At 40.4% G+C, this 17,755-nt stretch overlaps 1 protein-coding gene across 1 annotated transcript; it reads right to left on the bottom strand.

Moving 5' to 3' along the window:
- Positions 1-7,525: 7,525 nt before the first annotated feature.
- elf3 (E74-like factor 3 (ets domain transcription factor, epithelial-specific)) lies at positions 7,526-12,145 on the bottom strand. Its single transcript, XM_084542391.1, has 9 exons — positions 11,865-12,145; positions 11,566-11,720; positions 10,614-10,892; positions 10,357-10,464; positions 9,808-9,951; positions 9,623-9,709; positions 9,321-9,428; positions 8,938-9,133; positions 7,526-8,417 (listed from the first exon to the last, which is right to left on the bottom strand). The coding sequence occupies exons 2-9, from the start codon at positions 11,711-11,713 to the stop codon at positions 8,306-8,308; spliced, it is 1,182 nt and encodes a 393-aa protein (XP_084398517.1). The 5' UTR covers positions 11,714-11,720; positions 11,865-12,145; the 3' UTR covers positions 7,526-8,305.
- Between the last annotated feature and the right edge of the window lie 5,610 nt (positions 12,146-17,755).

Here is a 17,755-nt window from a genome sequence, read left to right as displayed (position 1 = left end):
GCCTACTAACCTCTGACCTGGATGATAAGGACGTGCAGTGCTCCTCTCTCTGCCTCCTCATCCTCCTTTCAACGAGCTCCTCATCCGTATACTCTGGCTCAAAACGGTAAGGACGTCCATCATAAACAAAGTCGTCCACAACCTCAGAATCAGGAAAAATATTAAGCTATGTTGCAAAAAAATAGCAGTAGCAAATTACAGGTAAACAAGCCGACCGTCGTGGCGCTCAGAGATGACATCATCCAGGTCAGAGGTTAGTAGGTCAATCTACAGACCCCGGATGATGATAACAGGTAACTCCAGACTCAACGGGGAATATCACTAGCGTATCTAAACAAAATATTGGTAAATGTCACGGCAGATAATGCGTTATTTAGAGGCTGTGTTTCGGTGCCCCATTCACTCCCACTATATGGATATACGCAGATCTAAATATCGTCCGAACGACTCCAAATGACACCAAAGTTATATGGGTGAGTAAACGATTCCATTTTATGCCAGAAATAAGGTCCAGGTTGTAAAAAACAGTAGTAAGCAGCACTCACTGAAATACGTGGAAATTCATTTTCATCCCTAGAGTGTTATTTTGGGCATAAGAAGACTTTTCTACTTTTGCGCCATTTTTCAAATGTAGAAAATCAAGGTCATTGAATTTAATGTTCCTTGCCCTGAAGTGGAAAACAAATAAACATGTATTTAGTTACAACATTGTCAACATACACACATTAGACAAAATTAGGCCACCTCTTCGTGGTACTTAATAAAGCAGTTATGCTCAGCTTTCATGCAGAGTTAGTACTTGTAGACCACAGTTGATCTGATTCACTTCACTGATTGGCTGGGTGAAAACCACATGCTTCTCGACCTCACTGAGAGGCACAGGGACGCAAATTAAAAAATGTGTGGAAGTTACCAAATACAAAAAGACACTAAAGAAACAGTGCTGAACAGAAAATTTGTCAACCTGCTGGTTACAAAGAAGAATCTTACTTAACGGACTACAGAAAACTGCATCAAGAAAAATGTTATATCTTAGATAACTTTTCCCAGATTTTGCTGTGCCTGAATCTAGTATCGTTTAGCAGCTACTTAACTGATCACTACTGCAGCGGAGAAAGAATTAATATGGTTGGTAATAAACACAGAGTTGTCAGTTTTGTTGGGCTACACTTTTCATAATATGTGGTAACATCTCTTGTCAAAGGACTTTTTACAGTTACATGAAACTATCTGGCAACAACCTAACCAAGAATTAAATCTCAGTTTCGGCACTTCTGGTGGTGTCTGCATTGACACAACCCCCTTTTAGGTTTCTCAGCCATTCCCGTGATCCTCCATCTCCAACCACTATTATTCTTCTAATCTAACATCCCTCAGGCAATCTAGCGAGAACTAAGGAGAGGAAAGATGAGACCTACTCCCAAATGTTGAGCCAAAATGTAAACCTCCTCCCGCTGAAAACAATGGTTTTGCAACATAATTGTCTGGTGCGTTCCACCACATTGCATGCAGCCAGTTTCCAGTTATGTAACTGACTCAGCTATGAGGAAACTAAGTGAAAACGTGTGTGTCTGTGTGCATGTGTGTGTTTCAACCATTATATAATTAGTAAACAATTTCTTTGTGTTCACATAGAGTTAAATGTTCATTCCAAAATAGTGCAAAATGGAGAGCATGGTGAGCCTTTCTATTGTCCACATCCAGAAGACTTAGTTTATTGTTCCACCGGGGAAATTGCTTGGTCACAATAGCGTAGTTGTACATAAAAAAAACTCTTGAAAACCACAAGTAAAAAGAAAAATAGTGAAAGATATGTACAATACAAAATAAAATAAGCAAAAATGTACAAGATTTGCATATGTACAAATCTACAAAAAATTGATACATAAGTAAATATACACTATATATGTGTGTGTGTGGGGGGGGGGGGAGTGGTAATAATGGAGAAGAAAAAGTAGTTATTGTTAAAATGGGAACACAGGTTCTGTAAAAAATCGGGGGAGAGCACACAATAATTTATTGCAAGCTCTTATATTACAAACATAATGTCCATTGCGACAGCCAGACCAGGTACCATGGCGGCTCAGAGGTGGTGACGGAGATCTGTGCCCGCGTCAGGTGCTGCAGGCGCCTCAGCTGTACTTGCAGTGAGCGTCCTGGGAGTCACCTGGAAATAAAAACACATGGCCAATACGGGTGTCCACACAACACACAAGGCACAGAGCCAGAGCGTTACAATGGCCCAAAGGGAGGTACCCGCCAGGCAGAGTGCTATGCTCTGCCGCTGCAAGTACGTCACGTTGCAACGCTCTGGGTTTTTCTTTCTGTTTCTCACACTGTCTTGCCTTGTCTCCAGCCCACTCAGTGTCTTCCATTCTCGTGGTCCCATCTCCTCATGCCGTCCCAGTGTCTCCTCGTGCCAACCCGGCATCTCTCTGGCATACCTTTCACATGTAAACTGCCCTTGTTAGAGCTCTCTATGTTAGTTCCTCTCACAGGTTAGCTCTCTGTGGCATCCCTCTCCCTTGCTAGCTCCCTTCTCACATGTTACCTCTGTGCCAAGTCCGTGCCTCTCTCTCAGGAATCCAGGAGACAGTGGAGGAGCTGACACCCATCCTGAGCAGCTTCTCACTCATCAGAAAGGGCTGAATGGTATTAAAAGCAATGGAGAAATCAAAGAGCCCTTCCCACCATCCAGGTGAGAGTGAGCACGGTGTAGCAGGTAGATGACAGCATCATCCACACCAACATGAGGCTGATACGCAAAGTGAAGAGGGCCCAAGACAGGGGCCACCAGGGCTCTCAGCTGAGCCAGGATGAGTCTCTCCAGGACCTTCATGACACGTGACGTCAGTGCAACCTAAATCGTTGAGGCCAGATGGGATGGACTTCTTGGGCACCGGCACTACACAGGATGTTTTCCATAGCACCGGTATCCTTTCCAGCTTCAGACAAATGAACGCGAAGTGCAGGATGCCAGTCAGCTGTAATGCACAAGTCCTCAGAACCCAGGGGTTGACATGGTCCAGGCCTGCTGTCTTGCCTTGGTTGATTCTCTCCAGCTGTCTTCTCACCTGAGCAGGTGTCACAGTCACAGGGCTGGTCTCCTCAGTGGAGGTGTTTGTCCCATTGTGTTTAGATGGCTGGTTCCATTGCTTTAGGGAAGATTGATATTTGTGTAAATTTGTAATTGTTTTCAATTGAGAAACATTGGAGTGTTGATAATCAAAGTAATGGTTGCCACAGCCAGCAAATACAATGAAACCAAAAAGAAAGGTACTCATGTTACGTAAGTGTTGTGGAAATAACTCTGTTTTGCAGGGTCTGGGGGCGGCACAGTGGTGTAGGACTAGCACTGATGCCTCACAGCAAGAAGGTTCTAGGTCAGAATACATCGGCTGACTGACTGCATGTTTTCCAGCTTCCTCCTACCATCCAGACATGTTCGTTAGATTAATGGTTGATTCTAAATTGGCTGTAGGTGAGAGTGTGAATGGTTGTCAGTCCTGGCCTGCAATGGAGTGGCAGCCTGTCCAGAGCGTACCCCTCCTCTCGCCTAATGAATGCTGGGATAGGCTCCAGCTGCCCCGTGACCCTACAGAGGACAAGAGGTTACAGAAAATGAATGAAGGAATGAATGAATGAATGCAGGGTCTGGCACATCACTGTGCTGTGCAACGTTTAAATGCCTAAACTAAAAATAGCAGAACAACAGCCTGACTTTTTATTTTACTGATGAGGATTGGGCACTGAAAAGCACCTGCTTTGCGGGGTTTAAAGCCTCACTGACGTCTGGAGGTTAAAAGAGAATGGTGGGCAGGACAACTCACAGTGGTACAGATATTATAAAGCCCTTAAAAGTGAATCAGTTGTCCCACCTCCAGTGTTTCAGACACAGACTGCACAACTCCATAGTGGGTTGTAGCTTGCTCATTCGAACAGACCCAACCAGACAATTAATGTTAATTAAGTTTCAGATGAGAACTGCAGTTGCAGTCATAGAGGTTCAGTAACTACAGTATACTTCAAAAATGATTAAAATTAGTTAATGTAGTGACATGAAGAAACACACTACAATAGACAATAGCAATTTGCATTAGATTATGTCAATTCCTGCTAATATGAATGAACTGATTTTCTACTATATACAGTACAAATAATAATTTTTCCTTGCTGCACATTTAGAGGTTGGGTTGGACCCAAATGCAGGCGCCAAGGGAGGCGGGATCAGGAAACAAGAGTACTGACAGGCAGAATCCAGCATTAAACTCCATTCAAACGCCATCAAGTGGTGTTGATGTGAAGACCAGACCAGACCTAGATAAGGTGTGTCTGCCATCAGCCACCAGGAAGCAATGCCCAGCCTCCTGATTAGACGCCAGATGTGTCATGGTTTGGTGTTTAGTTTTTCTTGGGGTTCCTGTTAGAGTTACTGCCTGTGTTGTCCCCTTTTGATTGATTCATTGATTTCTCCTTGACATAATAATACTCTGTGCAAGAAGAAACTGTAATCAACAGCAACACTATGAAGATTCAGTATTTTGTATTGTATACTAAAATCTACATATCTATTACATTCAAAGTTTTGAATGTATGACAACAGCTCACAACTGTCCAGCTGTTCTTATATGAGACATTTCTCCCACCTTTTCATCCAGTCAAAGAGTCATTACATACACTTAGTTTTTATTAGTACCACTCCTTGGCTATAGTAGGTTCCTTCCAGGAAGCATTTACTGATTGGTTTTATAACCTTTACCGCCAATAAACCGTAAAAGTTGCATTTAACTGCTGTAAATGTCATCAGAAGAAGAAAGCAAGAACCCAGATTTTTTTTCACCACTGTAGCCAGGCTGACAAAGAGTCATAGCTCTGCTGAGTCATCTGTTCCTTTAAATCTCAGTATTAATCACTTCATAAGTTACGTTACCAACATAATGTTAGGCATTAGAGAAAAACTATAGACCAATATCCAGCCTTCCTGTTGTTAATCAGTTCTGTAATCATTTCAGCTGGAACAGTTTCTTTGAGGAGTTTCAATCAAGTTTTAGCGTTCATCATTGTACAGAAACAGCTCTGGTTAAGGTTACTAACAATCTCCTCATGGCTTCAGACAACGGACTTGTCTCTATACTTGTAATGTTAGATTGTGGTGCTGCATTTGACACTATTGAAAACAATATTTTACTACAGAGACTTTAAAGTGTGATCGAGATTAAAGGAACCGCACCAAGTTCCTGTCCTGTAATTTATTTTCTCTGGCACCGAGTTCCTATTCTCTGATTTTGCATTTAATTTCTTCTCTATTACTTCTCATGCATTTGTGTGCTACGACTGGATAGTATGCTAATGGCTGTCTGTCCCTTTCTCCATCTATCCATTACAGTCAGATTCTACATGCAGGCTTCACGCATATATGTGTGGATGTATGTATCTATGACAGTGTGCTGCTGCTCTCTTCTCTCTCTCCTGGCCGGCCTCGAGCAGATGGGTCCTTCCATATGAGCTGTGTTCCGTTCAAGGTTTCTTCCTGTTCAAAGGGAGTTTATTTTTTGCCACCGTCACCTTCATGCTTGCTCTGGGGGTTTCAGAAAGTGTCTTTAGACAATTTGTATTGTTATTTTCCCCCTGTATGGGAACGTGTTTGATGTTGGTCGTGTTGGTGATTGTGATTCACAAATCAAAAGAGTAAGAGGTCGTTGTAATGAATAACTGAAAAGGGCATAATGACTACAGTGACAATTCGCTGCGATCACATCACATCCACCCCTCCCTCTTCTAATCTTACTGGCACTGATCACAAGGTTTCCAGTAAGTTACGTGCTACACACACAGTTTGGCTGGCGGCCAAGCATACCTGCTCGACAGGTATGTTGACCTAGTAGGAGGAGAGCAGAGTCACTCTCGCCTCACTACTGTGTTTGTGCGTGTGGGAGTGACTTGTCACCTAGATGATTAACAAGTCTAACAATAGCATTGAGTGACTATTAAATCAGGCTCGTTACATAGACAGGCCTCAGAGGAAGATGAATAAATAATTGGAAAATGTTTCAACTAACAAAACCTTCTGCAAACTGCATCACAGATCTGATCAAATCCACTCCTGTCCAAAGCTGTAGCTGTTCTCGATGCTGTTATACATTCACAAAGATAACAAAAAAAAAAACAGCAACAAGTCTGTTTAGTTAAACACTGAATAAAGAACAGAGGATTAGAATTACCTTCTTCTGTTTCAGCTTTACCAGCAGTTTTTGATCATGTCTATATAGAGAGTGTAATAGTGTCTGTGTTATGTGCTGTATGTGTTCTAAAGATTAGTTCATAGTGCCCCGAAGATGTTTAGATTTGACCACAGGTGACTAAAGACCAGACTCTCATATTCACTACACAGACAGTAACTGATTTTAAACCCTACATGAAAGACACTCTGTGCTGAACAGATGAACTCATGATAGGGAACAAGACACTGTCATGGTAAAACAGTACGAAATACACAATTTGGGAAATAAAGATGAACCGAAGACAAAAACGGGTCTGTATATCATACCTACATCCCAAAAAAGTACACAAGAAAGAAAGGAAAAAAGGATGACTGTATAGTTGATAATCCATTGCTCTATTCCAGTTATAAATGATGACTTGAGGTGTCTTTTTGCAGAATCGTTTGTATCAGTAGAACTTTGTCCAAAAGGTAATGATTGTAAAATATGGTAAAATACACTCACCTACCTCACATTGGCTCAGTTTCCAAAATTGTTGTTTTGCTAAAATGCAAATGAGAAATAACTCTCTGTGTAAGTTGAGAAATGTTCAGAGGAGGATAGCATACAGAATTATTGATTCTGTTAAAAAACACTTCATTCATTGAACATGAATGATGATTCAGATCTATGGCAATTGGGATTTCTCTCCAGGGTCCAGGTAACTCTCTAAACCAGGGGTGCTCATTACGTCGATGGCGATCGACCGGTAGATCGCGAAGGTAGTGCAGGTAGATCACGTGCCATTGAAAATTTTTTTTTAGATGTTAGTCTAAAACATTTATCTTTTGCAACTCCAAATCAATCAGCAAGACAAACGTTCATATTTATTTATTTTGACTTTATATCTGCAACATGCCCTCAGTTCAGCGGCACACATCCACAGCCACGCACAACTTCAACAACTCAAGACTACCGTCTTTCTTACAGACAGAGCTATTTTTTCTAAAGGTGCAGTGCACCAATTCTTCTTGATAAAAATAAAAGCAAAGATGGATAGAGCTTTTAATACTTTGGCTCCTCTGATTAAAAAATGTAGATGAAACGGTGGTATATCTGCAATTATCTATGTCAGGATCAGCATAGTGAGAGAATGGGAAATGACGCAAAACATTTGATGCATGTTTATTTTCTATAATTGTGCTACAGTTTGGGGAGCATTTGGTGCTATGTGAAATGCCCTTTATAAAGTTAGACATACCTGTATTCTCCTAGCATCTGTCACAAAATAGAAAGTTAATACATGGTGTTTATATAAAACAAAATGGCATTCAGTTATTTATTACACACATATACAGTAGATATTCATCATCAACAACATCTATGGATCCAAAGAGCCATCTTTGACACATACAACCTGCAACTGCTTTATACAATTCTTAAAAGTCACAAAAAGACATGAGACATGTGATATAGTTACTAATCAACTATTATTTACGTGAACATTGTGTAAACCACTAAACATATAGTGAACATTTTTACTGGGTTTGTTCCCTTCACCTGCATTTTTATTCTGTTGTCCTCACATTGTGATTACAAAATCTGCTCCAGATTTAGACAATGAATTAAAAAAAAGACACTTTAATATTTGGATGCATTATAGTAATTAATCCCTATTTACTAAAACTAACCACTAACCATGTGGCAGTCCAACATATAAATAGAAACATTAGTTTTAACTGTGTACAACTGTAAAAAAAAAAAAAAAAAAAAAAAAGTTTGCTTTTTCAGCCCAACTGTAGGTGCTTGGGGAAACTCATGAGCATCAGAAACTATGCACATTTAATTACCTGCACACATTGTCTTTATAGAGATAATCAAAAATACAAAACAGGTAAAACATTAATATTGGTTCATAAAACCTACTAGAGCCAAAAACACTGGCTTACATTTTCTGCAACACTTTCCTTCTTAGAGGAAACTTATGTCTTAAACTTTTGGGGCTGTACAGGTTTTCTTTCCAACAGGCCACACAAGCATTACTAGTTTGTGAACTGCAATGCTGCACTGCTCTGACTGGCTTTTTGATTTCAACCCATGACGCCTCAAACGCTCATGCCAATCTCCTCAATCTTCCAGCCACTGGAGTTCTTCCCGAATTTGTATACAAGCCTCCGGCCGTCAACTCGCTCCAGGATCTCCCTTTTATAGTAATACCTGCATGTGGAGAAGGATTACAGTCTATGTTTAGTTTAAAATCTATGTCTAGTAGGTTTAACACACAGTGCATGTAGTTTTGTTCAACACCTGCCGGCCTTTATCGATTTAAGGCACTGGTAAGGGAAGGAAAACGTCAAAAGCAGCCTCCGGTTGGCTTTATAATATTGTTACTGGTCACTGGACAAGTAACTGAGGCCCACATTGCCAATTTTACAAGTCATGGCATTTGTCATGGGGACTATAAAACAATTGCACGCATTTTGTGGCTCTGGAGACTTTGAACCCACCAGCTCATGACATCTCTATGACATTACATTATTGTTTTTTTAGGTTTCAAATTTAGCACAAAGAGTCAGCATTTCAAGTTTGGGGTGTGCAACACTGAGTCGTTATCTGGGATCTTAATGTGTGTGCAAAATTTTATTTAGATAAACTTCTAGATAAAATATTTAGGCAGATACAGGGGAAAGCTTATTAAATTTTCACATTAACCTCTGCAGCTGCTACACAGACTTACCTCATGGCACGGCTGAGTTTCTCATAAGTCATACTGCTGTTCTTCTTCTTCTGGCCCCACATTTGAGCCACAGCCTCAGACTTGAGGAATTTGAAGACGCCCTCGCGCCGGTCTTCCCACTTCATCAGGCCCTGATTCCTCTCTGGGTTGATCAAAATGTCCCTGATGAACTCCCACAAGTGGGTGCCACGTGGTGCTGTGGACAGTGTGGCATAATAAGATATTTGCATGGGCATGCAAGGCAAACAGACATGCATGTATGGCCCTGATAAAGATGCAAAATGGACGCAAAGTAGGGTCTGTAAAACAGCTCAGTTACAGATGTTTCATAAACAATGTTTTACATGATGGTTAATACAGTATGATGATACTTCAAGCCTCACCATGTTTATTTTTCTTTGGATTGTCATATATGCCGCTGTGCTCTCTGCTGACCTTGGGAGGTCGTCCCCGAGGTCGTTTCAGTCGAGCCTCTCCTTTCTCTGTTTTGACTGTGGGATAAATTAAAGGATTATCTTATGCTTTTAAAGGGTAGACTCTAACGCCAAGCACTGGGAGCAACTCTGGGTCATGTGGTGAATATACCAAGGATCGATAATCCACCATAGCTGCCCCAGTTTTAGTCAAAATCTGTGAAGATTAAATCCAAAGAACCTTACATAAATATGTTATTAGGCTTACTTACTTGAGCTCACAGGGAAGGAGAACTCTGGATCTGATTCACTACTTCCAGACTCTGGTGAACCAAGGCTTCCAAAGCCAAACATGTGACCTTAACAGAAGAAAATAAGTTTCAGATATATAGAATTCTTGGAAAACTAAAGCAATATTATATGTTAAATGTGAGAAACGTCACAATGAAATACTCACTGTTGGAGGAGCTGTACTCACTGTCAGACTGATTATCTGACAAGTGCTCAGACTCCCTTGGAGGTGTCATAGGCTCCGTGGCCAGACTTGTCAAATCATAGTCATCCTGGTAGTCAAACTCTCTCTTACTGACAGCTTCCTCGGCTGTAGATAGTAAACGGTATTTATTAGCTTACTGTTTTCCACACAATTTTCATAGCATGCTAGTGTAAGCGTCGTGGGTATAGCGTGTACTCTTTAGGAAAAACAGACACAGGAGCTCTTTCTCATAACTTTTTAGTGCCGACAGTTTTCATCCACACCACACAACCAAGCCCTAAACACCCCAAAAAAAACCTCTTTTTCCTTCCGGTTTCCGGCCCCAAAACCAAACCACAAAAAAAAAACGGAAGTCGCTCTTCTTCTCTGAACTTTAGCCACATACGTGTACATAATGCATGAGCACTAAATAGAACAAAATATTTTAACCAATTATCTGTAAATTACACAACTGAACTGTCATTAAATAATGTCTTACACTAGTATGTAACATCTCTGTATAATATGTACCTTGGCCAATTCTAATGGTACTGAGCAAGGGGAAGTTTAAGTTGTCCAAGAAGTTGTCTAAGAGCTGACAAGTCTCATTCAGCTCTGGTCCTGATAGGCTCTGCAGCTCTGCAAAAAAAACGCAAGAGGAGTTAAAAAATGAAATGTGTTGCCAATAAGCTATTCATCCAAAAGCATTGAAACATTTTCCAGACAGGCTATGGCCACTTTTTTTTTGAGATTCTATAAATAACCCGTACATGACAGGTGTAGTTTACCATATTTGGTCTTTTGTTCCTGCAGACTCTGGTAGAGGTGTGAGCCAAGTTGTGGGCCAAAGGCCGCAATGATCTGGTCCTGGTCCATCTGGCAGAGAGCGGGGCCATCTATGGCACAGTAGTCCAGAATCAGGGTGCTTGCATCGAACTTGGTGCGTTCTACGTGGTCACTGATCCAATCCAGAACATGGTCTGCTGTCCAGTAGTGAGGGCTGATCTGCCGGTACCACATTTGCCTGGTGTGGATTCTAGCAAGATTAGCACTTGCTGTGGCGGAAGCTAGTTTCAAACAAAGAAACAAAATAAACAAAATAAACCACTGGTCTCCAGAGCAAGAGCTAGAAATTAGTAGATGTCCTTAAAATTACGACTTCATCCCTCTGTGCTCTGGTTGCACAGGTCAACAAAACTTTCATTTTGGTTCATGTATCTGATTAAGTTCAGGTGAGTTACTGTTATGGCTACCAAATCACACAAGAAAAAAAATGGTAACTGCACATGTAAATCTGTTCAGCTATCTTTAATGTGGACGGAGGCCTTTCTGAATCACCTTGCAATCTGGCTTTTGTTTCTAAGGTCAGTCAAACAAACCAAACAGAGTCGTTTCAACGATGATGTCACATCATTCTTCTGTTTGATGGTTGTGCTGAGTTAAACATTGGCTACCTAGTAAATAATTGATCCAGCAGTGTCTAAATGAGGCCAAAGTAAAGGTGAGCATGCTAATGGTCTGCTGGCTGATGATTGAATATAAAGGATCATGTTTACTGTGAGACTTGTCTTCAGCTGAAACCGCCATGTAACTCAGGCTTGTATATAATGTTTAACTAAGGCTTCAGAGTCAATGGCCTGAACCTTTATAGTTTCTTTGGCATCACACAGGACACATGTATATCACAAAATTTTAAAGCAGCGGCAGAAACGTCTCAGCAACAGATGATGTTCCACTCACCATTTAGGTTGTATGCTGCATTGCTGATCTGAAGGGAATTGATGCTGGGCAGCGCATTGGGCTGGCGCGGCAGGACATCTGGCAAGCTGGTCTGATACATGGCGAGGTTAGCATGAGTCAGGACACTGCTTAGGGACGATGAGGTCATGGAGACACTGGCAAATACACACAAAAAAACACTTGATTACACACCAGTAAAAGTAAATAAATAAATAAAGAAGAGCTTCAGATACTCAAAATGTGTATAACTTTAACATGACCAGGATTAGATTTCAGTTAAATTACAAGTTTTCATTTACCTGATACAGCACAATATGAAGAAAAGAATAATACTCCAAGACAATCCACAGTGTGAGTGTGTATAATTTCCACTGTTCGAGTATTCGTGCCCTCCTCTGCCTGTTTTCTGTGTAATCTCCGTCTGATAAAAAGGTGCACCTGCTGTTGCATTTAACCACCTGTGGAGTTTTATAGCTCTGTAAAGGAGTGGTGGACGGACTCAGGTGAATTCAGGGGAATTCCACCTGAACCTGGCCACACCTCCGTCCCTCCTCCTCCTCAGCTTTCTTGAGAACTTGATCGACAAAACAAACCTGTCCTGCTTTTCATTGTAGGCTTTACTTCTATCTCTTTACATCAGTTGGCACCAAACTGTATTAAAACTAGTTTTTTTTTTTTGTTTTACTTAGATCTCTTTCATTTAAATGTAGACAGCAGTGCTGTAAAGTGAAAATCTTAATCCAGCACAATAACAAACTATCAGTGTGTCAACCATCCAGTGTAGTTTTAATTTTTGCTTCAGTAAATACCAGAGTAATACATGACACAGCAGGATGAATATTCAACTGTTTCCATTACCTAGTGTTGTCTCAATTTAGTTTTAATTTTACAAAATATTTATGTTCTGTCAACAACCAAAGCTAAATAAGAATGTATTTGGTAGGTTGTGGAGAAAATAAGTTTGGAGATGGTCACAGTTTTTAAAAACTGACGCAGATGATGAGTTTTTGTATACCACTGAGCAAATATTTACAAGATTCTATACACAGATATTACTTATATCACACATATCATTGTATTAATTGTGAAACACCATCTCATCTTTACATCCTAATAAAAAAAAAGCTTTCTGTTTATTGAATGAGGTCAGTCTTTGTGTTTACTGCTGTACATTTGACCCTGAGACCGTGAGTTGCAGTTTCTGATTAACTTTATCTCAAACTTTCAGTCTCCGTGCCAAGTTTGGTTGAAAAGGCCAAAACAAACCATACCGGCTCAACGTCTATCAGTGCAATGTGCTGGTTAGATAACAGCAGGCCGCCTTCACTCAATTGAGGTCACCCAGCAATGCCAACAACGCACCTGAAGCCAACATGCCTGTTGACTTTAGAGGTGTAGCTCTATATTTTACTTGGCAGCTTACACCCACTGCATATCTAGTAAGTTATTTTGTATTAAAGATGGCAGGGAAAAAAAAGCACAATCTACTCAGAAGGCATTGTTTTTGAAAGTGCAAACTCTATGCCTGATATTAGAAATACAGACATATCAGAAAATAGAATTAAAATAAGCTTTAAAACATGTACTGTGCTCTGCATGATACTGGTATCTATGAAACCATATTAAACATTACTAATCTATCTTAAGTAACAAGCTACGTACCACAGACTTTTAATTTTGTTGTAAGTACGCCCCACCTAAAGAATCTACTCTTGGTCAAGCTTACTCTAAGCCTATATCCAGACTCCCCTTTATTTCTTAAACCTTGGCTTCAAATGCTACAGTTGTTTTTAACACAGATATGTCCTTTACCACTCCACCTTTACCAACTCAGTATTGTCAAAATTAGGAATATGGTGCGACACTGAAAAACTAGTTCATACATTTCTTATATCCATGCTGGAGCACTGTAATTCCTTATTATTAAGATGTCCAAATAAATCACCAAAACCCTTCTAAGAGATTCAAAATGCTGCAACAAGTGACTTGGATTTCCCTGCAAAATCCAGAATATAATTTAATCTCTCCTTGTACACAAGCCCATGCTACCTTCCATGACCAAAGCCGTGCATCACCTCTCTTTTCTCTCCATGCTTTCAGTGTAGCTGTTACATGTAATTACAGTTTTTCTCAATTGCTAAAACACAATTTCTGAAACCTTGCTCCATTTTCTCAAAACCTTAAACACAAAACCTCAGCTTCAAGCACGATTTACAAAACCTCTGACTCCTCTTGCAAAATCAAACTTTCGCCTCAAAACAGTTTTACGTGTGCCCAAAATGAAACTTTCGCCTCAAAACAGTTTTACGTGCGCCCAAAATGAAACTTTGGCCTCAAAACAGTTTTACCTGTGCTCAAAATCAAACACTGCTCTCAAATAATAAACAAATTGCTCAAAATTACACACACTATCAAGCAGTCAGTAAACAATACACCAAAAAATAGAAAACACATTGTTCAAAACATATAGTTCTCAGGGAGAAGTACATTTTTAATCTCAAAACAAATTTCATATGTTTCTGTCATTATACAAAAAGCTCAAAATTGATCAGAAATTACTGTTTTGCTCTTTGCATTTTTTTTTGTTCTTCCTCCTTCTTGTACCCTTATTTTTACAGTGCTGTACCCTGCATCTCAAAAACTTCATCTCTGTGATACTGTAATTCTTGTTCTTTGATGATATGAACCTGTAACCAGTCGAAATCTATTGAGCAGTCAGTACTGAAAACAAATGGAAAGCACAATGTTCAGGGCCATACAATTTGTTTATTGTACCATATACAGCCAACAACATGGTCTATGATTGTTGCTCGAATTTCATCGGATATTTCCACTCTTTGTCTTCCTCTTCCTCTTCCTCTTCGTCCTCGTCTTTCTCTTTCTTGCCCTCCTCCTCTTTCTCCTCGTCCCCCACCTCGCATACGCACTCGTCCTCGTCCTCTCACATAAATTCTTCTGTCCATTCTCACACTTTCTCATTCCCACTTTCAACAACCTGTTTGCTCTCTGAACTGGCTTATATTGGTTGTCACATCATTTGAAAGAAGTGAAATCAATTTTGACTGATTGTGTTCAATCAATGACATTTCTGCTCTCTTTATATGTAATTGTTGCCACTTGTGTTTACCAGTATGGATGACATGTGCATTAGAGTGCAGAATGTGTTTTAAGAATGAGAATGTGTTTAGAGTTTTGCTAAACCATGTGAAACGGTTTAAGGTATTGACAACAGACTGAACAGTTAGCTTAATGAGTTCAAGCAACTGAGAACTTTCTTCAGCCAATGGAGTTTAGTGTTTTAGCAACTGAGAAAAACTGTAATGAGTTCAAGCAACTGAGAACTTTCTTCAGCCAATGGAGTTTAGTGTTTTAGCAACTGAGAAAAACTGTAACTGTGTCTCTGACTCTGTTCAGACTTGGTTATCTGAATGTATCGTGAGTGATTGGATAATAAGATGCCACCTGAAAATACATGTGTTCACACCTGGTATTCTAAATGTGTCTTCAAATGCACAGATTTTGGAAGAAGCTCTAACGTCTCACTCATTATTACAGATTAAACTGTTTTGAGGGGAAAGTTTGGTTTTGCAAGAAGAGTCTGAGGTTTTGTGAATGTACCTTGAAAATTGGGTTTTGTGTTCACAGTTTAGAGAAAAATAGAGCTGCTTTCGAGAAATGTGTCTTAGCAATCAAGAAAAACTGTAATCTGTGCTCAAAACTGAACTATGTTGTCAAATCGTGCCCCGTGTCAATCAAAATTAAAAACACTACTGAGCAGTCACTAAACACTACATAGAAAAATAGAAAACACAATGCTCAGGACATGAAGCTGTAGAAATAAATGTTTATTGTTCACTGTAGGCTAAATGCATGTTGCAAAACAAAAAACCTGTGCATTAGCACTTGTACATAGTAAAAAAAGAAAAAAAAAGTACAATAAACAGAAATCTTGTGCATTTAGCACTTTTATACAGTAAGCCTACATAAAGTACAAAAATATACAAATGAGAAGTGCATTACTCAGCCACAGCATAATTTCTCTGAACTGGCTTATATATGTTCCCTCACATCATTAGCCACAGGTGTGATCAGTTTTGAGTTGTTGTGTTCAACCGGTGACACCAGTGTTTTAATTGTGTTTGACTTTTGCCAACTGTGCTCACCATTATGCAACACAGGTGCATCACAATGAAAATGTGTTGGCAAGTTGTGTCTAAACAGGTGAAAAGTGCTCAAGGTTTTGCCAAAGGGGTGACTGATTCAATCAGTGGGTTGAGGCAACTGAGCATTTGGTTCAGACAATAGGGTTTAATGTTTTAGCAACTGAGAAAAACTGTAAACTGGCTAGTAGCAATCAGATAGATAGATAGATAGATAGATAGATAGTTTTTTTTATTAATCTCAAACTGCTAAATTCGCTGTGATTGGTCAGACTGGTCAGGAGGGATTTAAAGTTCTGAATCTGTTTATCTTTTTCACTTAGCTGCAGTAAGTGAAACAAAGAAGGAACCGGCTGGGTTTTGGTTTGCTGATATAATTCAAGTCATCTTCTCAGACCTAGACTACCCTCTAGTGGCTAATGCTACAGTGGCCTATACAAAATCCAGCATGTTCTCTGGAATTTAAACAGTTTCACACCAGCACAATCTGAATTATACCTGATGAAAAGCCTATTGTAAGGAAAGGATAGGTAAGTAACCTACACTGTTAGAAACACTGCTCTACTGTTACCAGGAAATACATGATCACTAAGGTACTAATAGAAGCACACAGAACATTGATTTTTGACCAGGTGTTGAATTTAATATCAAAACAAAAAAAATGTATTCAGTTTATTAGTGTAAGGTACCAAACCGTTTGGATCCAGTTCTCAGTGTCTTAACAGTACTCACAGTTCCTGGGATGCAGAGTTCTGTTAGATATAGTTTGGTAAACCCTCCTTCAGCAGTGAACCGTCACTGTGGTGTAGAAACACATCCTCAGGCTCCGTCCACGTTCAGAAGCATCCAGTAGGTTCTCAGCAGCTTGGTGCAGGAAGTGTTTCCCAAGAACAAGTCTCTCATACTGTTAGCATGAGCAACTAACTAGCATCAGTCCTCAGTGTGGTCACAGTTAGCATCAATTAAGTAGAATTCCAGACAGAAAAGGCTCCATTGAGCGTCCAGTCTCTCCAACAAACAAATACATTAAGTCGTTCATGTAGACACGAAACTAAATCACACTTAACTTAAAAAAAATAACTATTATTGAACTAAGTTTTAGCGGAGATTTTCTTTCCCCGTCTCTTTTCCCTTTCCCACCCACCTGGTTAACCGGTAGGTTAACTTGAACATCACTAATTGGCTAACAAACAGATTGACACCTGTTCATACCACTAACTTCAGCAACCAAAACCGTCCCAAATACCAGTAATCGTCTATGTAATTTCCACATTTTGTACTTTGCAAATTCATGCCGCGGGCCAGATTAGATTCTCTAGCGGGCCGGTTTTGGCCCGGGGGCCGTATATTTGACACCCCTGGCATAGGGAATCATGAGGTCCCAGTCCCAGTGGCAGCACTCAAATTGCTCAACTCGACCATCTGACTGAGGTCAGAAAGGTGTGGTGTGTGTTTTCTCAGTCCCAAACAACATGCACATCTTGTGGAACACCTCAGACTCAAAGTTTCGACCTTCGTCACTGTGCTATGTCTGACACCCCCCACTCCGAGGCGAGCACTTCAGCCACAGTCACTGCCTTGTCATTGGGTATTGGGAAGGCTTCCACCCATTTTGTGAAATAGTCCTGTATCACAAGCACATACTTGTTTCGGTGTTCTGTTTCATTCAGTGGCCCCATGATATCCAAAGCAACACGTTCCATGGAGACTCCCACTTGAAGAGTACCCATGGGGACCTGGGGTGTCTTGCGTGGCCAGACTTTGGATGCACAGCTGGTACAGGTACCACACCACATGGTAACATCTCCCTCATACGGTACCAGAAGTATCAGGTCTGCAACCGAGCAACTGTTCGCTCCAATCCAAAGTGTCCACTGTCCGTCATGCATCTGTCTCATGACTTACGGCTTGGGAGCGTGAGGTAACACAATTTGTGAGTAGGACTGGGTGTCATCCAGACAGTAGAACCGTCTCACCAATATTCCATCACAGAGATGATATCGCTTCCACTTCCACTGACTCCAGTGGTT

The sequence above is a fragment of the Chelon labrosus genome (assembly GCF_963514085.1).
Source record: "Chelon labrosus genome assembly, chromosome: 4".
NCBI lineage: Eukaryota > Metazoa > Chordata > Actinopteri > Mugiliformes > Mugilidae > Chelon > Chelon labrosus.
Note: the sequence above shows the minus strand (reverse complement) of the source record. Positions and strands in the feature narration are given on the sequence as shown.

Excerpts from the sequence above, each read along its gene's own strand:
- elf3 (XM_084542391.1), bottom strand. The coding sequence starts at position 11,713 with ATGACCTCATCGTCCCTAAGCAGTGTCCTGACTCATGCTAACCTCGCC. Across the intron at positions 10,893-11,565 it reads TGCAGCATACAACCTAAATG|CTTCCGCCACAGCAAGTGCT; the intron begins GTGAGTGGAACA and ends GTTTGAAACTAG. Across the intron at positions 9,710-9,807 it reads TGAGTACAGCTCCTCCAACA|GTCACATGTTTGGCTTTGGA; the intron begins GTGAGTATTTCA and ends TCTTCTGTTAAG.